Below are 26,818 nucleotides of genomic sequence, written 5' to 3'. Positions count from 1 at the left end.
TATATATATATGTATAAAATGTATCTATGTGTGTGTGTATATATATACAGTACAATTTTCCATTTTAACCATTAAGTATGCATTTCAGTGGCATTAATTACATTCACCATGCCATGTGATCATCAGCACCATCCATTTCCAAATGCTTTTCATCTCCCCAAACAGAAGCTCTGTATCCCTTCAGCAATAACTCCCTTTCTCCCCTCCCCCAGTCCCTGGTAACCACTAACAAACTCTGCTCTCTATGCGTTACCCTATTCTAGATATTTCCCATAAGTGCAATCATACAGTATTTGGCCTTCTGTGTCTGGCTTCTTTCACTCGGCATGATGTTTTCAAGGTTCATCCATGTCACAGCATGTATCAGGACTTCATTTCTCTTTGTGGCTGAGTAATACTCCATTATACGTCTAGACCACATTTTGTTTTTCCATTCATCTATTGATTGGCACTTCAGTTGTTTCCACTTTTTGGCCAGCTGTACTTTTAAGGATTTCACTAATGTTTAAAAAATTGCAATATCTGTTGAAAAATTCTGATATCCAGATTCTCCTGACAAATTGGATCTGGCCAAGCTGGGCCCACCTTCTGGCAGGGCACCAAACAGCTGAGGCTGGTGACCCTACTTGGGCCGGGCACGGATTCTCCAAGTCTTCTCCTGGTCCCCCTCCATGTCCTCCACTCTCTAGAGACTCCCCCTGCCTGGTTTTACCCATGAACATGGCCTGACTGTCCCTGCAGGCAGCTCTGTTTGTGGGCCTTGTCTGAGGCAATTCCTCCCCTCAGAGCCTCAGTTCTGCTTCTAGTAATTCTCACGGGCTGAAGTTCCTACCTGTCCTGTTTGTGCGGGAGGTCAGGGCTGGTTCGGGCATGCCAGGCAGGTCGGCGGCAGATGGGGCAAAGGGGCTGGTGGAGCCAGGCCGATCGGGGGACTTCGGGAGGCTGTGGACAGCTGGGTTGCTGGAAGGGGGCGCTTGGCTGGCCTGGGGCAACTCGCCTATGTTGGGAGGGAGAAGAGTATAAGAACAACCAGGTGTCCGTCTAGGAACCCACTTGGGTCACACCCACCCCAAAGCAGGCCACGCAGTTTGGAAAGCCTGGGTAAAGGTGAGGGGAGCTTCCAAAGGAAGACATTTCAGCATGCAGCCAAGGAAACAGCTCTGGAGTTACATCTAGCTCCCAGAGCCTCAGTTTCCACATCTGAGAAATGGACATAATAGCAGTGCCTAGCTCATAGGGGAGCTTAGGGCTGCTGTTACTGCAGCATCCTTCCTGCTGTGTGGTCAGCACTCATTTTCTTCAAAGTCAGGAACTGCTCTCTTGCCTCTGGGACCCCAATGCATTATACAGAAACTAGCACGCCACCTTCAAAACATGCTCCTGGAGTTGAGTGGAAACACACCTGACCTCATCCCCTCCCATCCCTGAGAGCCCAAACTAGCCTTTCCCCATACAATTCACAACCCCTTGGTGTGGCAGGTCAGCAGGGACCACTTAATCTCATTTTACAGACCAGGGAACAGGTCAGTTCAGAGAAAGCTGTGCAAAGATGCACACCAGACTATTCACACCAGCTGCTAAAGGCATGAGGTGGACACTCAGTTAACTCGTATGCATCTCTTAGTGCTTGGCTTGTTAATGAGCATTGTTAATTTCCTAACTTAAAAATACAATAAGATTTAAAAGAGAGACAGAGAGAAAAATAAAGAAAAACTAAAGGTCACAGGGGAAAGTGACTCATGGAAGGCCACAGAGCTACTCGGTGGGCCACTCACCCACACCATCGGGGGGAACTCTCTTCCTCTGCTTTGATTTTTGGGAAACGGGGAAAAGAGAGGGGTGTGCTGAGGGGGGTGGGGTATGACAAGGCCCTAGGATATGACTGCCAAATGCGGGGGTGGGGGGAGGACGGAGATAGCGAGTGATGCAGGGAGACGGGCCTCGCACACTCACCGTGGTAGATGAGTATGCTGGAGACCCCAGCCCCAGCCCCTGAGATCTGACAGAGCCCCTGGGGCAGAGTCGGGATGGTGGGGATGATCTGGATGGGTCCAGCAGGGAGATTCAGGCAGCTGAACAAGGGCCTGGAAGGGGGCACTGCAAGAGACAAAGGCTGTGAGCTGGGGGCTTCCGTAGCACCTATGTTTATAATTGTGTTTTGTGATGATCATTCATGTCCGGCTCCCCGTGGGGCTCTAACTTCCCCCATAGCAGCTGCTGTGTCTGTGTTGCCCGTGGTGGGGTGCCTAACACCTAGCAGAGTATCTGGTACAGAGTAGGTTACTCAATTAATAGTTGACCGATGAACAGGGCTGGTGGGTAGCCCCTAAGTGGTGGGGGTTCCCTGCTATGTCTCTGGCATGGGCTGAGCTGATGGGGGCCCTGAATATGACACCTGCTGGGACAGAGGTGGGCTTGCTGATGGAGGCAGGATGGTCCTGTCTCAGCTCCAGCTCCTCAGTGACCTCTGGCAGGAAGCCCACCTCTTGAAGCCCCGTAACATACCAGGCATCTGGACAGTCTCTTCCAGCCAGGTCGGGTCGGGTGCTGGCTCCTGGTTGAGCATAAGAGGCAACCGCAGGCAGGACAAGGCCGAGGAGTCGCTCCCCAGCCCCACCAGGAAGCTGCCAATCACTGTGGGTCTAGAGGTGGACTCAGCTGTGGAGGAAGGAGCCGAGTTGGAGGCTGGGTAAGATCCTAGGAGCTGTGTGGCTAACCCCTGGTGGTGGAGGGAAACTTCTGTCTCCTCAGCTGAAGCTGCTTTGATCAGCAGCTGCTCTGTGCCAGGCAGCCACCAGCCTTCTTCTGCAATGGGGCCTGAGGACTCACCTGGGGTCCCTCATCAGGACTCACCTGTCTCCCTCATCAGATTGGAGACCTTACAGAGTAGGGCTCCTGTCTCCCTCATCAGATAAGCAGGATGGGTAGGTCCTGGAAGCCCCAGGTGGAGAGCTGGAGCTGGGCCAGAGCCTGAGAGTGGACTGTGGGCTCCAGGTCCTACTACCTTCCCCAGCCAGTCACTGACCCCTCCAAGCAGCCAGGCTCTGCCGAAAGAAGGGCAGGGGACACATTGTGTCCCCATTAGACTTGGGCAGGGGCTTATCTCCCCCATCTGATGGGGAGATATAAGAGGGTAAGGCACATTCCATCTAAGAGGGCAACTGGAGCACATGGCACCCATCCCCCCCACCAGACTGGGGACCTTGGAGAGTAGGGCTCCTGTCTTCCCCTTCAGATTGGGAGCTTCCTGAGCACAAGGACCACTTCTCCATCATCCTGGAGTCTTCATGGGCAGGGACCCTGTCTCCCCCATCAGTTGGGAACTTCCAGAAGGCAAGGACTAGGCCTCCTCCATCAGACTCTGAGCCTCTCACTCCTCAGTCTGCTCCATACATGGGGTAGTCTCTCCACCTTTACAATAACAACTGGGTGGGAGGAGAGGAGGGGGAAGAAGCATCTGGTGTGGGGAAATGGTCAGCTTCAGGGAAGAGGCTTGCTCTGGACAGCTTGGGGAAGAGGCTTGCTCAGGCATGGGGATCTGAGGAAGGTGGGAGGGGCTGGTGGCCAGCTGACCCCAGGTGGCTGCAGCCTCTGAAAGGAGAAGTATGCCATGGGATGGGAGGGGGGAGGGCCGAGAGGTGTCTCAGCTGACTCCAAATTAGGAAGAAGGGTTTTAGGAGAGAGGCTAGACCTCCCAGCAGCCCTCAAGCTGCAGAGCACTCACTGTGGAATCCTGAAGATCTGGGTTCAAATCCCAGCTCCACCTCTCACTTGCTGTGTGATCTTGAGTAAATGAATTTATCTCTCTGAGCCTTGGCTTTCAAATGCTAGTTTGTAATTGTCTGAGAAGGCCCCATGTTTTCTGGCTCAGAATCTCCCTGGGCTGCCCTCCCTGCTCACCTATCTTCCTGTGCTTCGGGTCCACAGGCAGCTCCTCTGGGAAAGCTGCAGAGAGAACACACTGGTCAGCACCCCAGGGAGGGGTGGTCCAAGGATCCAGGTGGCCCACACACTGCAGCAGGCTGCATGGACTTCACTAAAAGGGCTGGGATGTGGCCTTGGGGGTCTTATTTCCTCCCCTTCTTCTGACCATCTCCAGCCCCTGCTTGTCTGCTTGAGCCCAAACCCACCTCGAAGTACCCAGCACAGTAAGGACCCAAAAGAGGCAGAGCCACAAAGGGGACAAAACACAGTTAGAGTTTAAAAAAAAAAAAAATCTGCTTTTGAATCCCTTCCTAGCTATGTGACTTTGCAACCTAGCATCTCTGAGAGTCATCTGCGATGTTCCCTCAGCTGTGAAATGGACATGGTGATTCCTACTTCACAGGAACACATTGGGAATCAGCAAGTGAGTATCAACACTTAGCATATCAACAGGAAACATCTCTGTGTCCCTCAGCAAGGGGCTGGTTATGGGAATAATGGTTCATTCACTCAATGAAATACCAAATCCCACACAGGCCTCAAAAAGAGCAAATATGCTGAGTAACAATGGGAAAGTGTATGGTGTCTGCAATTTACTTTGAAATGTACCAAAAATAAAGTGGGTGGGTGGGTGAGTAGGTGGGTAGGTGGGTGGGCAGGTGGGTGGATGGACGGATGGACGGACGGATGGATGGACGGGTGGGTGAGTGGACAGGTGGACGGGTGGATGGATAGACAGATGGATAGAAGGTTGGACAAATGGACAGGTAAGTGATAAAGCAAGTGGAACTAAACATTAGTTGCAGTGGTGGGTGTACAGGTGTTCATAGCGCAATTCTTCCACCTTTTCTGTATGTTGGAAGATTTTCATAATGAAAGGTTGGGGAAGATATCAAATAAAAAAAAAAAAAGAGAGAGAGAGGAAGTCTCTGGATCCTGTATTCCCCACCAGTGATAGGGGAATGACTTCCCAAGCATGTTACACGAAGAGAGCAAAGCGCCAGAAGAGTGTGAGAGTAAAATGTGGCCATTTGTGAGGGGGCCAAAAAGAGCTGGCTTGTAGATGAACAGGCTATTTCTGACAAGGCACAGAGGAAATTGGTAACCATGTTTGTCTCCAGAGAGGGAAGATGTGGGAAAGAGATTTTTTTTTTCACTGAATATTGTTTGTACTTTTGATTTTTTTATACTGTGCACCTATACTACCAGTTTAGAAATAAGTAAAATAAACAAATAAATAACTACAGGGCTTACAGAAGGCCGGCACATAGTAAGCATTTGATTAACTGCTATCCCCATTTTACAGATGCTTTCATTCAACAAATATTGATTGAGGCGCTACTACTTGCCAGGCACTATGCTGGGAGCTGGGGATACAGTGATGAGTAAGAAAGATAAGGTCTCTGTTCTCACAGCAGGGGAACTGAGTAAAAAGTAAGAAATAAGTCCAGATTGAGACAAGTGCTGAGGTCTAGGACAGGCACAAACAATGTGAGAATGAGGGAGGTAAGGTATGTGGAAAGGGTAGACAGGGAAGGCCTCCAGGAATAGGTGACATTTTAGTGAAGACCTAAAAGATGAGAAAGAGCCAGCCATGGGAAGATCTGGAGGAAGGACATTCCAGGCAAAGTAAACAGCAAGTGCAAAGGCCCTGAGGCTGGAAAAGGGATGTAGACTGCAGGAATGGAAAGAAGCCAGTGTGGCTGGAGTGTGATGAGCAGGAAGGGGCATAACACCTGGTGAGTTTGGAGAGGTGGTCAGGGCCAGGTCCTGCAGGCCCTTGTGGGATGTGGTTTTCAGGGCAGTGAAATGACCTGATTTGCATTTTGAAAGCTCATGTTGGTTGCCAGGAGAGGACAGACTAAGAAGGTAAGGGAGACTGCATAGGAGGCTCAGAAACTTGCCCAAGGCCACACAGACAGACCATACACAACACATCCAGGATTCAAACCCAGTTCTTACTGCCTCCAGAACCAGTGCTTGAAGAGAACATTCCCAAATACGGGGGTGATGACTAAGCATGAAGGAGAAGCCAGAACCCAGAGGTCCTTTCGGAAATGGCAATCTAAACAGCCAGGGAGAGAAACCCACCGGAGAGTGGCCATTTGCACCTGGGCCATCTGCTTCCTTTCTGGTAACTTTCACTGCACACGGGGGCAGCAGTACAAGGAGGGGTAGCAGGAGCACCCAAACCCAGACTTAATGAGGGAAGCAACTGGGAGCCAAGGAAGGACCAGGTCCCAAGCAGGGCGAAGGCTGGATCATGGAGGGGGCAGCAGGCTGCCCCTGCCCTTGGTGGCTGCTCACTCACGTCTTTTGTGACTTTTCTGCCCTGCTTCCGCCGGTGCTTCCACGCTGTCACTGCCCACTTCTTCTGATCCCATGTGCTCTACTTTGGAGAAAAGCCAGAAAGACAAACACCCACCATCAACAGAAGTCCAAGGTCGGGGAGAAGGGGTCTGATCACCCATGGTGGGGTGGCAATTGGTATTATGGAACTTCCCAAGGAAGAAGGAAGGAAATGCAGGCTGAGCCAAGAAAATCCCAACTTACTGAAAATGTCTTTGGTTGGGCCCTCCAGCTGGGAGTCCTGAAACACGTACTGGTCCAGTTCCGCTGCCCAGACAAGGCAAAGCACAGTCAATCACTGAGATCTTACTAAAGTCCTGTTGTGTGCCAGGCTTGGACTAGGCACCAGGGGGCTGTGGACCTCCAGGCCTGGCACACAGTGGGGGCTCATTAAGTGTTTATGGAATGAATGGATGATCAAATAATGAATGAATGTTGACTTTTTTTTTTTTTTTAATATTTTATTGTGGTTAGGGTGAATGGTTACAGAATTAGTTTCCCATTCAACAATGTATACACATTTTGTTTCGTGACATTAGTTGCAATTTCCTCAATGTGACAGCACTCTACCCCCTTCCTCTGGGTTCCCGATTTCCATTTGCCGATCTTTCCTACCCTTTTCTGCCTTCTGAGCTTTGTATTTGGGCAAATGCTGCCCTTCTGGTCTCATATGGTTGGCTCTTCTGAGGTACACCTTCCTCACGGGTGCTATTGCTCACTTTATAGGCCTGTTTCTTGTTTGGCTGAAAGGTGACCTCTGGGAGTAGGTTCAGTTCCAGGTTCAAGGGTGTCTAAGGGCCATCGTTTCAGGGGTTTCACCAGTCACTATCAGACCAGTAAGTCTGGTCTTGATTATGAATTTGAATTTTGTTCTACACTTTTCTCCTGCTCTGTCCAGGACCTTCTATTGTGATCCTGATCAGAGTGGTTGGTAGTGGTAGCTGGGCACCATCTAGTTCTTCTGGTCTGAGGCTAGTGGAGGCTGTGGTTCATGTGGTCCATTAGTCCTTTGGACTGTTTCCTTGAGACTCTGATTTTCTTCACTCTTCTTTGTTCCAGATGGGAAGAGTTCAATAGTTCTATCTTAGATGGTCACTTGCAAACTTTTAAGACCCCAATTGTTACTCACGAAAGGAGGACATAGAACATTGTCTGTATGGAATATGTTATGCCAATTGACCTAGATGTCCCCTGAGACTATGGTCCTAAGCCCTCAAGCCCAGCGACTCATTTGCTTGAGGTGTTTGCTTATGGCTAAGAAGTTTTCATAACTGCGCCCCCTGCGTGCTCTACTGTATACATGGATATCTTTGCAGCACATATAAATGCTTATGTAGAAATATGCTCTGCCAAACTTATATATGCTCATGGGTGTGCATACACCATCCCACATCTGTTCACCTTCGAAATCTACCTATGTATCCACTCATAAATTATTGTTTGTTATTACCGTTACTGCAAGATTGCGTATATAATAGTATTTACCATTGTTGCCTTACACTCACGCGTACCTCTTAGTGTCTTCCTTTGTCTTGGTCATGTTGTGCTGACTTCCCCATATTGCGTGTTGTCTTTCCCTTCACCTGAGTTAATACGTGTCTACTACCTAGTTAGTGATTTTCCCTCCCTTCCCTGGTAACTATCAAAGAATGTTTCTTTCTGTGTGTAAACCTTTTCTTGACTTTTTATAACAGTGGTCTCATACGGTATTTGTCCTTTTGTGACTGACTTATTTTGCCCAGCATAATGTCCTCCAGGTTCATTCATGTTGTGAGATGTTTTGCAGATTCATCGTTATTCTTTAACGTTGCATAGTATTCCACGTGTGTATGTACCACAGTTTGTTTATCCATTCATCTGTTGATGGACACTTACGTTGTTACCATCTTTTGCTATTGTGAATAATGCTGCAGTGAACATGGGTGTGCATGTTATCTATTTGTGTCACAGCTCTTATTTCTCTAAGATATATTCCTAGTAGTGGGATTGCTGAATCATATGGTATTTCTATTTCTAACTTTTTGAGGAAGTGCCATACCATTTTCCACAGTGGTTGTAGCATTTTACAATCCCACCAGCAGTGTATGAGAGTTCCAATCTCCCCATATCCTCGCCAACGTTTATTGTTTTCTGTTTTTTTAATCATTGCCAATATTGCCAGGGTGAAATGGTATCTCATTGTAGTTTTAATGATCACCAGCATCTCTTCATGTATTTCTTGGCCACTGGAATGTCTTTGGTGAAACGTCTACTCATGTGTTTTGATCATTTTTTAATTGAATTGTTTTTCTTTTTGTGATTAAAGCTTTCTATAAATTTTAGAGATTAGTCCCTTGTCAGATATGTCGCTGCCAATTTTTTTTTCCCAGTCTGTAGGTTCTCTTTTTACTCTTTTGGAGAAGTCTTTTGATGTGTATAAGTGTTTAATATCTTTTAGGAGGTCCCAGTTGTCTAGTTTATCTTCTGCTGTTTCTGCATTTTTAGTCGTGTTTGATAGTCTATTTACACCATAAATTAGGGCCCCTTGGTTTGCCCCTATTTTTTTCTTCTATGATCTTTACAGTTTTAGGTTTTATATCTAGGTCTTTGATCCATCTTGAGTTAGTTTTTACTCATGGTGTGAGGTATGGATCCTGTTTCATTTTTTCTGCAGATGGATACCCAGTTTTGCCAGCATCATTTGTTAAAGAGACTATCTCTTCCCCCATTTAATGGATTTTGGCCCTTTGTCAAAGATTAGCTATCCATAGGTGGATGGCTTTCATGGATTTAATCTGACTGAAGGAATGGGGTATGTACCCATGAGAACTTATCTATTACTATAAAATATCAAGAGGCAGAGTCGTAGAGTCAGCATGGGGTTTGAATTCAAATTCCAGCTCTACCCCCCCCCCACTAGCCCTATTAGCTGTGCAATGTTGGGTTAGTTACTTAACCTCTCTGGGCCCCTGTTTCCTCATCTGTGAAATGAAGATAAATAATACCTTCTGCCCAAGGATGGATGATGGTTAGAGGCCCTGCATACAAAGCATCCAAAACAGTAGGTACTCAATACATTGTTGTTGTTGTGTGCCATTGAGTCAATTCTGACTCATGGCAATCCTATGTGACAGAGTAGAACTGCTGCATAGGGTTTCCCAAGGCTATAATCTTTATGGAAGCAGACTGCCAGGTCTTTTCTCCTGCGGAGCCACTAGGTGGGTTCAAACCACTGACCTTTCAGTTAGCAGCTGAGTGCTTAACTGTTGCACCACCAGGGCTCCTTACTCAGTAAATAGTGGCTAATTATATGAAGTGGTACAGGGCTAGGAGCCAGTGGGAAGACAGTTATCATGGCAAGAGGTCAGAGCAGAGAGTTATGGCCAATCAGGGAGGGCTTCCCAGGGAAAAGGGCCCTGGAGCGAGGCCTTGAAAGGTGGGGCAGAAAGTGAGAGGTAGAGAGCAGAGGGCTTTCTGGGTAATGAGGACAGAACAAGGAAAGGTGTTTTCACAGTGTCTTTGGAAAACTCTGAGGGACAGGAGACTACTACAGTAGAAGTTTCATGCTAGAAAAATTTAGGACTTGATCTTATAGGCAATGGGGAGCCATGGATGGCTTCTGAGCTGAGAAATGGAGTGATGACAGTGATGATGATGATGGTAATGATGGTAAAGATTATACCCAACACTTATTGAATGCTTACTCTGTGCAAATTCCTGTTTTAAATGCTTCACACAGTATCTTTCTCAATTCTCACAACCATCCCAGAGGCAGGTGTGATTATTATTCCCATTTTACACTTATGGAAGCCAAGGTAATAAATAGTTCAGGACACTGCAAAAGACTGCATGCCCAGGCCAGTGCTTGGCCTTCTAGGAGCACAGAGAAAACCCACAGATTTTGATGAAGGGCCTCCCTCCACTTGCTTATGCAGCTTCTACTCTCTATGGAGATGACCTTAAGGAAAAAAAAATAAAAAGCCCCCAAATCCCAAGCAATGCCTAAATCCTTAATTACTGCCTCCAGGTGCAAGGAAATGTGAATGCCTTAGGTTCCAAAACACTTCTGCTTCCCCCAAGTAAATTCCCATAAGGGAAGGAAGCAGGCTGGCTCTCGGTTCCACAATTTCTGAGACACACAGTAGCTGTTGTTCTCCCTTCCGTGCCGTTGTGTGATGCTGGAATAGATGTGGGCTGGGGAAAGACTGGCCACATTCGCACACAGCACAGGCCTTCTGAATGATGTGGTTCCTGGGTTGCCAGGGAATGGGCCACAAAGAACAGCTGCATAGGTTGTTCACTGCACAAGGATGCCCAACTAACAGGGCAAGTAGGGGCAGAAAAATCCAGCCTGTACTTTGCTGGCCAACTTGTACATCCTGTTGGGACCTGTATCCCCCACAAGAAGGGGGCACCTTTTCTAATCCAACAATGTCTCTGTATGAGGTAGTAGTAACCATCCCCCCCAAAAAAATGACCTCTCCTCAAGGGGTTCTGCCCTTGTCTAAAAGCTGTAGCTATCTTTTAAAACTGAAAACCAGCTGGTCAGCTTAAGCCTTAGCAAACCTCCCCATTCCCCAGATACTTTCCTTTTTGTGGTTGTAAACAAGAGCTTTGAGTTGAGAAAGACCTAGGCTAGACTTTCAGACCTGCCACTTGCTATGTGTAATGTAAACTTGGGTGAGTGGATTTTCTTTGCTGAACCTTAACTTCCTCATCTGTAAAATGAGGCTGCTGCTAGCATCTGCTTCCTCTGTTGTTGTTAAGAGTCAATGAGATAATGCATGTATAGTGATCAGCACACTGTAACCACAGGGCAACCATGAATTGAAATGGACTTGATAGCAACAGGTTTTTCTTAAATGCCCAGTAAATGGTCGTTATTACAAATCCTGTAGTAGTTTGGCTTAGGAGCTGGGGAGAAAGACAGGGGTGTTTATTTGGGGCTTTGTGGGAAGGAAGGAAAGGGGAGCAAGAAACAGAAAACGGTATAGAAATAGGCAGAGGATAGTAAAATGATATGTTGTTTGCCTGGGGTCATTAGTGAAGGGGCCTATTTCTTTCACTATGCTCAATCTAAGGAGCCCTGGAGGCACAGTGGTTAAGTGCTCACCTGCTAACCAAAAGGTCTGTGGTTAGAATCCACCAGCTGCTCCCCGGGAGAAAGATGTGGCAGTCTGCTTGCATAAAGATTACAGCCTTAGAAACCCTATGGGGCAGTTTTACTCTGTCTTGTCTTATGGGGTTGCTATGAGCTGGAATCGACTGGTTTGGTTTTGGTTTATGCTCAAGCTCCCTTCTTCCCTGGAGTCTCTGTTCTTCTAGCTCTTGCTCAACATTCCCTTGCCCTGATTTCTGAAGGAGGGGCCTACTTTGGCTCAGTGAATGAAGGTTAACAAAAAAGAAAAGAACCCCCTTCCCTCAACTGCCCTGGGCAGATGTTTCCTCACCAATATTGGCATAAGCCTCCCTGGTCTCTTCATCACCTTCCATCTCCCGCAACAGCCTGCTGAACTGGTCACAGTTGATGGTATCCGTGTCGGGCTCTGGGAGGAAAAGGTCTTTGGATGAAGCAAGAAGGATCTGGAAAGAAGGCTGGTGGGAACGGAGGGAGAGGCAGGATGGGGGCTGGGAGGGGTCCCTATTGAGAAAGAGCCATGCGCAGTCAGGAGCTGTCTGTGGTGCTGACAGAACTCTGTACTTCCCCTGGAGCTGACCGTCTCTAAGGCCGCTGAGGGGTGGGAATGAAGCCGGGAGGGGCCAAAGGGAGGGGGCCCACCTGAACAGAGATCAATCTCTTCTTCTCCAGCCAGATCCTTCTGGTCATAGAGGTGGTAGAGCTGCAAGGGGTCGGCGTTGCTGTTGAGAAGCTCCAGGTACCCACCTTGGAGAGGTCCCAACTCCATGGCGGCACACTGCCCACTGCCTGGAGGGGAAAACATGCTCAGCCATCTCATGAGGTTGGAAAGATGCGGAAAAACAACACCTAACAACAGTTCCCAGCCACGCTGGTGAGAGCCAGGGGCGAGAGCAAAGAAGGGGAACAAAGGTGTTTGTTCAGCTCATACACGCTCAGGGCAGCGAGGAGAAGAAGCCTCATTTCTCTCCTCCAAGGAACTTACAATCACATTGGAAGGATGCCCATGATACAGAGAAGGAAGTCAGGGAGTACAGATTCAAGAGATCTCACACCTGGGAATCAGGAGACCTGGGTTCCTCTTCTGGCTCTACCACGTAACAGCTAAAGTTTATTATGTACCTACTGTGTGCCAGGCACATGGGCTGGCACCTTTAATCTTCACATAAACGAGATGAAAAGCAGGTACTATTACTATCCTCATTTTACATTCAAGAAGGCTGAGGTTCAGAGAGGTGAGGTGATTTACACAAGGTAACCCAGGTCCAAGTGGAACTAGGATCTGAATCTGGACAGTCTGTCTGAAAGACCTGCATTTATGTTATGTTCTATTACCTTGGGTGACCCTGAGCAAGTCTGTGCCCCTCTCTCTCTGTGCCTCAGTTTCCTAATCTGTAAATTGAAGGGGTTAGTGAAGATTCTAAGATCCCCCCCCCACACACATTGCCTTTGAGTCAATTCCAACTCATAACAACCCTATAGGACAGAGTAGAATTGCCCCATAGAATTTCCAAGGAGTGCTTGGTGGATTCGAACTGTCGACTTTTTGGTTAGCAGCTGTAGATCTTAACCACTACAGCACCAGGGTTTCCAAGATCCCCCCAGCCATCTGATAATCATCATTACCTTTGTTGAATGGCATATCAAATACTTTAGATGCTACCTCAGTTAATGTTCAAAATAACCCCAGATATGTTCACACAAAAACTTGTACACAAATGTTCATAGAAGCATTATTCATAATAGTCAAAATGTGGAAACAACCTAAATGTCCATCAATGGATGAATCGATAAACAAAATGTAGTCTATCCATGCAATGGCATATTATTCAGCCATAAAAGGGTATAAAGTACTAACACATGCTCCTTTGAAAACATTATGCCTAATGAAATAAGCCAGTCACAAAGGACCACATCTTGGATGATTCCATTTACATATAATGTTCATAATAGTCAAATCCATAAAGACAGAAAGTAGATTAGTGTTTGCCTAGGGCCAGGGTAGGGTGTTGTGAGAGAGAACGGGGAGTGACTGCTACTGGGTAAAGGGATTTTTTGTAGGGGGTGATGCAAATTTGCAAAACTGATTGTGGGGGAAGTTGCACAATTCTCTGAAAATACTGAAAACCACAGAACTGTGTACTTTAAAAGAAAAAAAAATTTTTTTTGGTGTACTTTAAGTGGGTAAATTTATGGTATGTGAGTTATATCTCAATAAAGCTGTTATAAAACAAAAATCTGACCCCAAAAGGTAGGCATACTTGTGTCCATTTTGCAGATGAGGAACCTGAGGCTCAGAAAAGCTAAGCAGCCTTCTCAAATACCATGAGGCGGGTGCCGGGTAGATTTGAAGTCTCATCTGTGTGGCTCCCATGCCCTTTCCTGTTCCCTGGGTCAGGTACTCTGATTCCATGGTATATTCTGGGGCTACTGGAACAAAGTACTACAAACTGGGTGGCTTCAGACAACATAAATCTATTCTCTCAGAGTTCTGGAGGCCGGAAATCAGAAATCAAGATGTTGGCAGGGCTGCACTCCCTCTAGAGGCTCTAGGGGGGAATCTTTCCTTGCCTGTTCCAGCTTATGATGGCTTCTTGGTGTTCCCCGGTTTGTGGTCACATCACTCCAGTCTTTGCCTCCCTGATCACATCACCTTCCCTTCTCTGGGTCTCAGATATCCCTCTGTCTTTCTCTTATAAAAACACTTGTCATTTGACTTAGGGCCTACCCATATAGTCCAGGATGATCACATCTCAAGTCCTTAAGTTTATTACATCTGCAAAGACTTTTTCCAAGTAAGTTCACACTCAGAGGTCCTCAGGATTTATGTGAATGTTTTGGGGGTCACCATTTAACTCATCCCAGAGAAACACTGAAAGAGATCAGAGAAAGATTTTTGGAGGAAGTGAGAGGAGAGCTGGCCTTGAAGGACAGAGGACCTGAGGCAGCTTCTGAGTGCCCTGACCTGGGCCCAGAAGTGAAAGGAGCTGAAGTGGGCAAGGGCAGAGGGGGGGCATGACCGTGGGAGACCATCACACAGCTCCCCACCCCTTTCCAGCTGCTCGTTTTCATTTCATGCACCGACACCTTTCACCACCTACGAAGGGTCTCAACACAGACCCAGACATCACTGAGAAAGAACCTCCCAATGCCATGCGGGGCCCTGGTTGGGGCTGCCTCTTCATGACAGGTTGGGGTGAGGGCCGAAGGCGCTCAAACATAACAGGCTTGCAGCATGGGCCCAGCCACCCATGACTGGAGGAAGCAGAACTAAAAGATGTGGCCATCGTCCTTTTCTTGGAGTGTGGCCAAGGCTGGAGTGGGGAAGGGGACTCCACTTTTCCCAATACCTTGTCTCACCACCTACTGCTCTCTCCAGGGTGGTGAGAAAACATCGCCTATCCAGCCTACAGTGTTTATTGAAAGCCTACATTGTAGCTGTTGTTGTTAGCTGCTGTCAAGTCGATTCCAACCCATGGTGACCCTAGTCTGCCTCTTTTCCCAGGCAGTGAGATCTGCTGGCAACAGCTCAGGACTGACTCTAGCTCTTCTATGAATGGGTTCTGTGACCTTGGACAAGTTACCAAAACTCTCAGTTTTCTCATGGGTCATCAGACGTGCAAGGGACCTTCATGTTTATCAGACACAACATCCTGCATTTTACAGATGAGAAGACTGGGGCCCTGAATGGGGATGTGACTTGTACAAGACTCCACAGCCTATTGGTGGCTAAGCCTGCACCAAATCCCTCAGCCCAAGCCTCCCAGTCCAGTGCTGTTGCCTTCCAAGAAAAATGTTTCCATTCAAATGAAGAACTGTCCTTCCTGCCCAGGCCCAGAAACAGGGACCTGGTTCTATCACAGATGAGGCATTGTGCGAGGTGCAGTGGGGAGAGGCCCAAGGAAGTTTAGCTATAGCCTCACTTATTGCAGGCTCAGCTTTGAACTTTGGACAACATTGCAAATGTAGTTAATCATGGAGTCAGGGAAATATACAGACAGAAGGGAAAGAAGGCAACTCCTGTGACCTTTGGAATCACATTGCCTGACTCTGAAACCGTCCCTACCTACTAACTCACCACAATCTGGGGCAAGATCTTTTCTTTTTTCTACCTCTCTGAGCCTCAGTTTTCTCATCTGTAAAATGGGAATGACAATAATTGATAACTTGTAAGGATTGCCAAGGAGCCCTGGTGGCTCGGTGGTTAAGGGATCGGCTGTTAATCAAAAGGTTGGCAGTTCAGATATACCAGCCACTGTTTGGAAACCCTAGGTGGCAGTTCTATTCTGTCCTTTAGGGTCACTATGAGTCAGAATTGACTCAACGGCAAGAGGTTTTGGTTTGTTTTAAGGAATACAAAACAAAAAAAAAAACAAAAACCCATTATTGTCGAGTCAATTCCAACTCATAGAGACCCTAAACAACAGAGTAGAACTGCCCCATAGGGTTTCCAAGCAGCAGGTGGTGGATTTGAACAGCCAACCTTTTAGTTAGCAGCTGAATGTTTAACCACTGCGCCACCAGGGCTCCTTGTAAGGAGTAGGTGAACTAATTCATGTAGACCTCTTAGAAGAGGGGAAGGGTACTTAATAAGCACCTAATGGATGGTAGCTTAGAACAGCACCCAACACATGGCAAACACAATATGGGTGGTAGCCATATTGCTATTATTATTAATTTGCCTCTTACCTCTGTGAGGCTGACAAATGGATCTTTTCTCTTCCATTCCCTCCTGAGTCATCACATTATGAAGCCAAGATTTCTGTTCTTTTGTGTAAGGAGGCCCCACAGACCTTGTAAGAACAAGAAAGCCCCTGATGCCAGTAAGGAGACTTGGATGGTCTGGGTACCCCATTACCACCACTGAGAAGGGTCTGAGGGTCTGAGGTCTGTGTCATTGGCTCAACCTGGACCAGGAGAAATCACCTCTCAGCACCTCCCTTCCTGCTTCCGTGGGGCTGAAGCCTGTGCCTCACGCACTTCCTCTCAGGTAGACAGGAATTTGCAGCTCACAATGGGCTTCTGCCCCCATCCCCCCACCTGAGCCCACAGTGAGCCCGAGGAAGAAGGCAGGATGGAGTATTATGCCCATTTCCCTTACCTGCTGATTTATATTTGGGGCGTTTCTTATGTTTGGTCCTTATGGATAAAGCCATTATGAAATTTGCATACAAGTTTTTTTTTTATTGTGGTAAAATATATAGAGCATAAAATGTGCCATTTTAACCCTTTTTAGTGTACAATTCAATGGCATGGACCACTTTCACCCTGCTGTGTAACCATCACTACCATTTATTTCCAAAAGCTTCACCTCGCCCCGAACAGAAACTCTGTGCCCGTTAAGCAAAGGTTCCCCCAGCCTCTGGTAACCACAATCTACTTTCTGTCTCTGTGCAATCAGACGATATTATTATGCCCATTTGGTAGTGCCTCAGTGAGATGGCTCATCCGAGGGCACCTAATTTGGGAGCTTGAGTTTAAATCCTGGCTGTGAGGATTCACAGCCTTAACATCTCTGAGAATTGGTTTTCCCATCGTTAGATCAGGATAATGAAGCCTACCTCGTAGGACCATCAAAAGGTGAGGAGGGCGTACGCGTGATGCACCAGGTGAAAGGGAGGCCCACAGTCAATGGGAGCCCCTTACGTTAGGGTGCATCAGAGGTGGGACTCAGGCCTGAGATGACACTCCCAATCTAGATCTTCCCACAATGGCGCAGCTGCCCCCATGTGTGTGATCTAAGTGGATCTTGGCCTGGGATCTCCCAGGGTTCCTAGCATTGTGTTTTCTGTGTCTACAGATGCTTAGGAGATAAGTCCAAATCTGTTGTCTGTGAGCCGGTTCCGACTGATGGCGACTCAATGTGTTACAGAGTAGAACTGCTCCATAGGGTTTTCTTGGCTGTCATCTTTACAGAAGCAGGTTGCCAGGCCTTTCTTCCCCAGCACCATTGGGTGGGTTCGAACTGCCAGCCTTTCAATTAGCAGTCAAGTGAGAACTGTTTGCGCCACCCAGGGACCCCTAGGAGATACTTCAAAGGCCCCTTAATTGGACTCTTTCCCCCACCTCCAATTCCAGAGGGGCCTGGGAGCAAAGATGACCCTGATCACTCAACTGCAGAGGATAGAGTCCCCTTCGGCTGCCCCAACACGGGGCAGATCATAACAGGCCAGCCACTCTGTTATAAGGGCAGGGACTGTCCATCTAGCTCACTGTCCCTAGCCTTCAGCATGGACCTGCATGTGGTGGCTGTCTCCCTCAAATCAATGAAGACGTAACTAGAATTCTAGGTGCTCACTTTGTATCCGAAGCCCAGTGACATCATTTATAGACATCATCCCTTTTAGTCTAATGTTGTTGTTAGGTGCCGTTGAGTCCGCTCAGGTTCACAGCAACCCTATGTACAACAGAACAAAACACTACCCCACTTGCGCCATCCTCACAATCCTTGTTATGTTTGAGCCCGTTGTTGCAGCCACTGTGTCAATCTATCTCTTGAAGGTCTTCCTCTTTTTTGCTGACTCTCTAACAAGCATGGTGTCCTTCTTAAGAGATGGGTCTCTCCTGGTAACATGTCCAAAGTACTTAAGACAAAGTCTCACCATCCTTGCTTCTACGGAGTACTCTGTAAGAGCTCGACTGCTAATCAAGAGATCGGCAGTTGGAATCTACCAGCCGCTCCTTGGAAATCCTGTGAAGCGGTTCTACTCTGTCCTATAGGGTTGCTATGAGTTGGAATCAACTTGACAGCAGCAGGTCAGTCTAACGTAGCTGTTAGCTATTTATATTCCCATTTTCCAGTCGGAGAAACAGGCTCAGAGAGGTGAGGAAGGAGCTGGGATTTGACCCAACTGCCTGACACCAAAGCTCTTGGCTGCCAGGCACCCAGCAGTCCATCTGTGGAGGTGCCTGCGCCCAGAAAGGGAAGGCGTGGGCAACAAGACGATGTCTCCTTTTGAGGAGATGTATGGGGAACACAGAAGAATGGTGTGTGTCCTTTTGATAGAAGGGCAGTATTTTTAGAAGGTCCTCTTTGAATCTGCCCTTCCCCCTGGGCCACCACCTTCCACATCCAACTTGAGAAAAAAGTTCCTAATTTTTTTTTTGTCACCAAAAGTCCCTTTTGGGGTTTGTTTCCATTCCTACTTCACACTACCCTGTGGGTTTTAAAAAGAACACACATACCAAACTGGTTTCTGAAGAAAAATTCATTTCTCTCTCCCCTGAGAGAAATCGAGTGCTGCTGGATTGTTCTATCTCAGAGCTCTTCTGTGAGCCAACATAACACTCTACCTCTTCTGTGGAGGTTATTTCCTGGCTGGCACTGTGCTGATGCCCTGTATTTATTACCTTGTTTCAATCTTCACAGCAACTCTGAGATTGGTACAATCATACCCATTTTACAGATGATGACACTGAGGGTAGGGTGTTTTTCCAGTGCTTTTCTCCCAGAAAAGGGGAGTGATATCCCTGAGGGTCTGAGGAGGTGCTGAGAGGGAGGAAGGAGTTCCTGTCCTATTCCGCACTGTGGAAGAGAGCAGAAGGAATATCTCCCTACTTGTTGACTATGAACTTCTCCTCCTCCTGAGGATATACTGGAAAATCACTGAACCGTGTGTATAGAGACATGGGTTTGAGTTCCAGCTCTGCCTTTGACTTTGAGTAAATCTCTTTACCCTTCTGAGCCTCAGTTTCACCAGCTGGGTGCGAGAGACCATTGAGGTTGAGGCATTTTGGGATTCTGGATTCCTCATTGCCTACCAACCTCTCCCCTGTCCCTTTCCCCCAAAGCTCCCCAATGCCAACCTGCTCTCCAACCTCATGACAAGCTGCTTCTGGTGGCCAGATGACGGCAGGAAGCCAGGGGCCCAGGAACACTTATCTGCCATGACCAGCCCCCATCACATCCTTTGGGGACAACGCAGCAAGCAGGTTCCCCTTTTTCTCTTGCACCCTGAAGTCTCCCAGATAAACTCTAAAAGACCTCTTCCACTTTTTTCCTCCACATCTTTAAAACAATGATTTACCAAGCACTTCCTACAAGAAAGACACTGGGCTCAGTTCTCCAGGGGACTCAGAGAGGTTTAAAAAGCACTCACTGCCCAAGGAGCTTGTAATCTAGACCCAGATGGTGTTTTAGGAGACAGACAAAACATGATAATCATGTAGTGGTTAAGAGTGGGGGCTCTGGGTTCAAATCCCAGTCCTACACAAAACCTGTGACCTCATGTGAATTACTCAACCTCTCTGAGCTGTAGTACCTACCACCTTTGGTTGGTATAGCACATGCCTCATTGAATTACTGTGACTTGCCTAAAGTTATCCACCCCAGAAAAAGTATGTCCCCAAATTAAAACAGCAAGGTATCACTTTACAACTTGTGAAAATTAGAAAGCTGGGAAATGCCGAATGTGGGTGGGGATATGGGGATTCAGGAGCCCTTATGCATGGTTGGTGGGAGTGTAGACTGATGCAAGCACTCTCAAGAGCATCCTGGGACCAACTAGAATACCTGACGATGTATAGATCCTATAACTCAGCCATTCAGTTCCTGGATATTCACAACCCAAAGAAATGCTCCCACATCTTCCACCTGAAGATGCTCACTGTTATTTGTGCTGACAGGCAGCTGGAGACCACCGGGGTGCCCATCGCTGGGTGGGGGGAGTGTGGGTGGACAGGTAAAAAAGGAGCAGCAGCACTCCGTGGAGAACAAGGCAGTGATTAGACGCAACTGACCAAGGGCATACCTCGCAGCGTGGGTGGGTCTTAATAACAGTGCACAGCGAAAAGGTAAGAAACAGAATGAGCTCTTTCAGCACAATTCTGGATGTGCACAGTGACATTCATGCACATGAAAAATCAAGATGTGTTTTACAAGAACACATACAAACAAAAGGATCCATCCTAAATGCCTTAGAGCACAAGTACCAGCACCAGCTGCCATTGAGTTAACTCTAACTCATGGTGACCCCGCACGTGCCAGAGTAGAACTGTACTCCATAGGGTTTTCAGTGGCTCATTTCTTGGGAAGTAGAATCTCCGGCCTTTCTTCTAAGGCACCTCTGGGTGGACTCAAACCTCCAACCTTTCCATTAGCAACTGAGTGTGTTAACCGTTTGCACCATGCAAGGACTCCATGCACTAGAACAGGTGCCCAGGAGGGGGAACAAAGAAAGGGGAGAGGAAAATTAAGAGAGATGCCTCTATATATTCAGATATAGAACAAAGCACATAGGGGGCACAGTTATGGATATTTCCTAGACATAATCAAACACCTCACAGGATTGGTTTACTGGGATTAGGGGCTAGGACCATAGTCTCATGGGGCAAATTTATCAATTGGCACAGTATAGTCCATAAAGACAACGTTCTACATCCTAGTTTTATAAATAGCGTCCGAGGTCTTAAAAGCTTGAGAGTGGCCATCTAAGATACAACTATTGGTCTCTACTCATCCAGAACAAAAGAGAAACACGGAAGCTATAGTGCAATTGACTAATTTTGTGTGTGGCCTTTCTAGCCATGGTCTTGTAACTCCCACCCAGGTGACTGGGTGGGACTGTGTGATAGGGTAATTGTGGCCTACCAAGGGAGATGGTCACTTAGTTGTGCCTTAAAAAAGAGCCAATTCCAGAGCAAAGAGGAAGATCCTACCACCACCAAGCAAGAACAGCCAGGAGCAGAGAGTATATCCTTTAGACCTGGGATCCCTATGCTGAGACGCTCCTGGAAACAGGAAACTAGGGAGAGACAAGCACCAAGCTGTAACCCTGAAGATGGTGAGAAATGGCGGCAGGAGAGACCTGGCAGCAGAAGACAGCACAGTGGGCTTTCCGGCCCATGGAGAGAGAAAGCTAAGTGCCTTGGGGAAGAGTCCTAGGGCCAGGGAGAAGCATGCCTGCGAGCACGGTTGGGAAGAGGCTGTCCTGATGAAAGAACTGTATCCCAAGTGTTCTGGAGCCTGAATTGTAGCTGTTACTTCCCTTATAATAAACCCTATAATTGTTAGTACAGTCTTTGAGTTCTGTGTGGCCATTGAAATGAATTATTGAACCCAGCAGTGCTGTGTGAGGGATAGTTGGTGTCAGAATTAGTAAAGATGGCAGAGTGGGAGCCAGCCTTGTGCTGTTGATCATGGTTCTTCTTCCCCCTTGTGGGGTTGGAGGAGGTCAGACACTGCACCCACACCATTGTTACAGAAACCAAAGACTCAGAGAAGAAACTAGACTACCGAACTAACAATCTATACAAACAATGGCCTCACCAACCTTGAGACCAGGAGAACTAGATGGTGCCCAGGTACCACTACTGACCATTCTGACCAGGGATTAACAGATGGTCCCAGATAGAATGGGAGAAAAATGTAGAACAAAACTCAAATTACAAAAAAAAAAAAAAAAAGGCTAGATTTACTGGACTGGTAGAGACCAGATGAATGCCTGAGATTATCACCCTAGGATACCCTTTAAACTTGGAACTGAAACTACACCCAGAGATCACCTTTCAGCCAAATGACAGTTTGGCCCATAAAATAAGTAATATCACCCGTGAGTACTGTGCTACTCTAAATAATCATCTAAATGAAACCAAACAGTAAACATTTACCCTAGACCAAAGATGAGAAGGTCAGGAGGGACATGGAAGCTAGATTCACGGAAACGGAACAACCAGAATGGAAACAATGAGAATGTTAATATATTATGAAGAATGTAACCAATGTCACTGAACTGTATGTATAGAAATTGTTAAACGAGGACCAAATTTGCTGTGTAAACTTTCACTAAAAATACAATAAAATAAAAAAAAAGAGAGGGAGAGGGAGAGGTGACTCATGTGGAACAAAGATCATAGTATACTAAGAACCAAAGTATGAAGTTAACCCACTTCTCTGCTCCAGAGGTTTAAAAGAAAACAAGACAGGAGGCTTCGTGGGGTGGAGTGCCTCATAGAGCCTGGTACCCAGAGATGCTCAAATGGGAACTGTCGGTGGAATGCCTTCCACACCTGTGTTCTTGCCACCCTCTAGGCTGTCTGGAGACAAGCTCATCTGTGCCTGAGAGCCCAGGGTCCTGGAGGCGGAGATGAGAAGGTGCGGGACTTAGAGAAGTCCTTGGGGAAGGTACCATCTGCAAAGGAGGAGGCCCCTTGCTCTCCTGCCATTTGCCTGCCCAGCGTTGGTGTCCCAGGAAAATGAGACAGAGGACTTGTGAAAACTACTGGTTCCACTCAAGACTTTCACCTCCTGGAGGGGCTTGATTAGGTCCCGAGACAGAGGGAAAACTGAAGAACATGGCAACACTGAACAGCTCGTGGAGCTGAAAGGCAGTTGAGCCTCTGGTCACTTCTCAAAGCAGGGAGGTTGGAAGGTGTGTGTGCGTGTAAATTAAATTCACAAGGTATCTACATAGAGTAGATAATTGATAGCTGCCAGGGGCCCCACCCCTCCCATTTGCCTTCTCCCTGGCTTCATCTTACATACTTATGGCCCCTTAGGCATTTGGGTTTGGAGGCCCTCTAAGGTCTCTTTACACTCTGGCCTGCGAGAAAGATGATGGTTTGGGATGGATGGTTAAGTGGGGGCCCTGCGATGGAAAACTGAAACCCAGAGGAGGGTCTTTTCCTAAAGAAGGACTTGGAGGGGAGTAGCCTGAAAACCCGAACTGGCCAGTTCCACATGGGAAGGAGCAGAAGGCTCTGGAGTTGCAGCATCTGTGGTGTTGGGCGTGCCCTCCCAGCTCTGGGGCCAGCGCAGGCCGAAAGGTCAAAGAGAAGAGCTGTCTGGAGCTATAGGACACAGAGAGTTGATCTCTACTGTGACCAGCCTGTTGCCCAGCCTCGCCCTCCACAGTTCCAGCACCCTCAAGAATCTTAGGATCTACATAAACCAGAGACTACATCAGCCTGAGGCCAGAAGAACTAGATGGTGCCCGGCTACAACCGATGACTGCCCTGACAGGGAACACAACACAGAACCCCTGAGGGAGCAGGTGAGCAGTGGGATGCAGACCTCAAATTCTTGTAAAAAGACCAGACTTAATGGTCTGACTGAGACTAGAAGGACCCCAGAGGTCATGGTCTCCAGACCTTCTGTTAGTCTAAGACAGGAACCATTCCCAAAGCCCCAGAGAGGGATTGGACTGGACTATGGGATAGAAAGTGATACTGGTGAAGGGTGAGCTTCTTGGGTCAAGTAGACACATTAGACTATGTGGGCAGCTCCTGTCTGGAGGGAAGATGAGAGAGCGGAGGGAGTCAGAAGCTGGCTGAATGGACACGAAAACAGAAAGTGGAGGGAAGAAGTGTGCTGTCTCATTAGGGGGAGAGCAACTAGGAGTATATAGCAAGGTGTATATAAATTTTTGTATGAGAGACTGACTTGATTTGTAAACTTTCGCTTAAAGCACAATAAAAATTAAAAAAAAAAAAAAGAACTTTGGCATCTCCTTCACAGTTCCCTAGCCCCCATGGGCTTGCAGCAACCAGCATGTGACAGGAAAAAGGAGCCTCAGAGTAGGGAAGCTGGAAATGGAAGCAAGATTGGTTCCAATCCACAGAGATTCTCAGAGAAGTGGCTGAATTCACAACAGTCCAGTGGGACGAAAGAAACACAGGGCTGGGAGTCAAGACCTGAGATCTGGGCCCTGCTCTGTGTGGGACAGGCTATGTGACCCTGGGCAAGCCCTTTTCCCTTTCTGGTCCCCAGTGTCCTCATCTGTTAAACAAAAGGGTCATATTGGGGCAGTGGCTTCCAAATGAAATTTTACAAGGACCCCAAATCCCAAGACAGGTATAGACAGAGCTGTCACTTGAAGGGGATTTGAGACTCAGAACCTCTCCTCCCCAAAAGGGGCTGCACAGAGTCCAGTTTAAAAACACAGGTGCAGATGACAGCTTAGGTCCATGGCCTCAGATGCTCTCTCTGATTTGAGCATTTCAACTTGCGTAGTGGATACTGTGGCTTGCCGCCTAAGTTAGCCCCTCATCCTCCACCTGCTGGCAGCTTACTGCTCAACATCTCTATGAATTGCCCTCAGCAAAGTCAGCCACCTAAAGAAGCCCTGACAGTGCAATGGTCAAGTGCTCTGCTACTAATTGAAAGATTGGCAGTTAGAACCCACCCAGCAGCTCCACGGGAGAAAGACCTGGTGATGTGTTTCCATAAAGATTATATAAAAAACAAAAACCTATGGGGCAGTTCTACTCTGTCACATAGGAATCAACTTGATAGCATCTAACAACAACAATAAAAGCCAGCCACCTTATCCAAGGTCCCACTCTTTCTCTAGGCGTGGCCCAAGTGAATACCTGGGGTACAAAGGTACAAAGATGTGCTCTCCTTATCTCAACTTAGGACAGCCCTGCAGTCCATCCCAGCTAGCTGCTGAGCTCCCATGGGATTCATTGAAGCCTTTTTTGTTGTGACTTCAAGAGCCCAACTCCCCACTCTGCCCAGTCCTGCCTTTGTTCCACCCCCATGTCCCCCACGTGGTATTGATCTTATGAATCTCCTCAGTGACCTTTCCGTGTGCAAACCTCCATCTCAGAGCCTGCTTCCCAGGAAATCCAACCTGAGACAATTTGGTTTTGATTTTCTCCAAGTGGAGCCTGAGAGTCATACCGAACATCACAAAAGGACCACAGAGACCCCCTCTGAGACCTTGGGCAAGCCACCTATACTCTCTGGACTCCAATGAAGGATGCCCACCTCATAGCAACTTGGAAAGTCTTGAAATCAAATGAGACAGCCCAGGCTTGCAAGTATACCTATAAATGGCAAAGTCAATGGGAGTTGGGGTCTGGTGGCCAGGGAAGAAGGGTGACTTCAGCCCTGATCTAGAATGCAAGGTTGGGATGAGAGCCCCTTCCCAGCTTGCCTGCTTCTCCCAGTTCCAGGTGGCCTTCCCTCTGCATGCCCCAACATTCTCATCTACAGTTAATGGCTTAGAAAGGAATCCAAGTTTCTCTTTCCTGGAAGGGAACCTGAGCCAAAAGCTGGGGTAGGGTGGGGGGGAATGAGGAGCCTGCAGCTGCAGTTAGCAAAGCCAGGCCCCTGAGCCCCAGTCCTGACCCCCCAGCATGAACTAACACAGCACTAGGCCCTCTGCCCAGATGAAGGACACGCAGACCCTGCCTGCTGGGTTCGGACAGTGGGCCCTGGACAACGCACCTGTGGCTGGCAGGCTTGGCCATGATCAGAACAACCTGGGGAGGGTGTTAAACCCGAAGCATCCTGGGCCTCCTCACCCTCATTGGTTCTGATTCAGTAAGTCTGGGGCTGGCCCCAGAAATCTGCAGAGGTGTATCAAAGGTATGGCAGGTGTCCTGGGTGCCACTTAAGGGGGTGTGTGCATGCCACTGAGCAGTTTCTATTAACCCGGTACAGCCCAGCATCCTTCCTCAAGCACAGCAGACATCCAGAGGTGGGGGGGGGGGGGCGGTGGCGAGGGGGGCACTTGCCCCAAGCACAAGCCCAAGGGGGTGCCAGACGAGGCGCCACAAATATGAAAGGCCCCTGACTGAGGCAGCTGGACAAAAGGGGGGAAGGTGTTTCTGTTCACGTTTTGCTGCTATATTCATCTTGAAATGGGGGGGAGGTCAAATTTAGAGATCACCCCTGGGTGCTCCTTACCCTCACTATGCCCCCTGGGAATCTGTAGTTTTAAATGAGTTGCTCCCTCCCATGTTCCCCCCGCCCCATGCACACACTTGCCCCACAGTGATTCTGAGAAATAACATAGGTTTAACTCCCAAGTTGCATGAGGTTCCACTTGCCAAGAGGACATTGCCCTTAGCTTGCGCGGCGTCTCTTCAACACTGAGAGGTCTACAACCCAAGTTCCCTGCTTCCCCTCCACTGAACTTTCCAGACCCCCCAGTTCTACCAGCCTTCCACTTCTCAGCTGGAAACCCCAGAATCAAACTGGACACTTCCTCTCCTCTTTATTTTTTCCGTCCCAAAGTCTCTCAGCTGCTCCTGCTGCCCTCCCTTGATCTACTCACCCCCAGCACTCCATCTAGATTTTTACAGTAGTGCCTACATCCTTTCTCTAACCTGGAGTCTCCCACGCTCCAGGCAGTCATCTGCCACCTTTACACTTTTCTGTCATTCTATACTTAGTGTTTTCTCTAAACTAAATTGTTAAAGAAATATATTTATTTTAAAGGAAAACGTTCTATCACTACCTGGAATGGAAGAAAAAAAACAAAACAAAACTTGCCATTGAAAACAAAACAATGTTATCCAAATAGCATCAACTGCCCCATCATTTTGTTAAAAAGTGGCATTGGCAAGTATTTAAAAAAGAAACAATCCCGTTGCCATGGAGTCGATCCTGAATCAAGGCAATTGCATGTGTATCAGAGATGCACTCAGAAAGGTTTTCAATGGCTGTAATCTTACGGAAGCAGATCTCCAGGCTTTGTTCTG

General features: G+C 47.7%; 1 protein-coding gene across 6 annotated transcripts in view; it reads right to left on the bottom strand.

Annotated features, from left to right (window-relative positions):
* The window catches only part of CIITA (class II major histocompatibility complex transactivator), a 61,974-nt gene that overhangs the window by 19,553 nt on the left and 15,603 nt on the right, over positions 1–26,818 (bottom strand). For 4 of the 6 annotated variants that reach the window (XM_049902882.1, XM_049902884.1, XM_049902885.1 and 1 more), the window contains exons 2-9: positions 12,032–12,178; positions 11,703–11,798; positions 6,478–6,540; positions 6,236–6,316; positions 3,901–3,945; positions 2,506–2,658; positions 1,954–2,097; positions 833–997 (exon numbers count right to left, since the gene is read on the bottom strand). In XM_049902882.1, the coding sequence (XP_049758839.1) occupies positions 833–997; positions 1,954–2,097; positions 2,506–2,658; positions 3,901–3,945; positions 6,236–6,316; positions 6,478–6,540; positions 11,703–11,798; positions 12,032–12,178 (894 nt within the window). Of the gene's footprint in view, positions 1–832; positions 998–1,953; positions 2,098–2,505; positions 2,659–2,853; positions 3,684–3,900; positions 3,946–6,235; positions 6,317–6,477; positions 6,541–11,702; positions 11,799–12,031; positions 12,179–26,818 lie in introns of those variants that run through there. The other 2 variants (XM_049902883.1, XM_049902886.1) reach the window with 2 other exon arrangements.

Source organism: Elephas maximus, chromosome 12 (genome assembly GCF_024166365.1).
Source record: "Elephas maximus indicus isolate mEleMax1 chromosome 12, mEleMax1 primary haplotype, whole genome shotgun sequence".
Classification (NCBI taxonomy): Eukaryota; Metazoa; Chordata; class Mammalia; order Proboscidea; family Elephantidae; genus Elephas; species Elephas maximus.
This window is presented reverse-complemented; position numbering and strand designations above follow the sequence as displayed.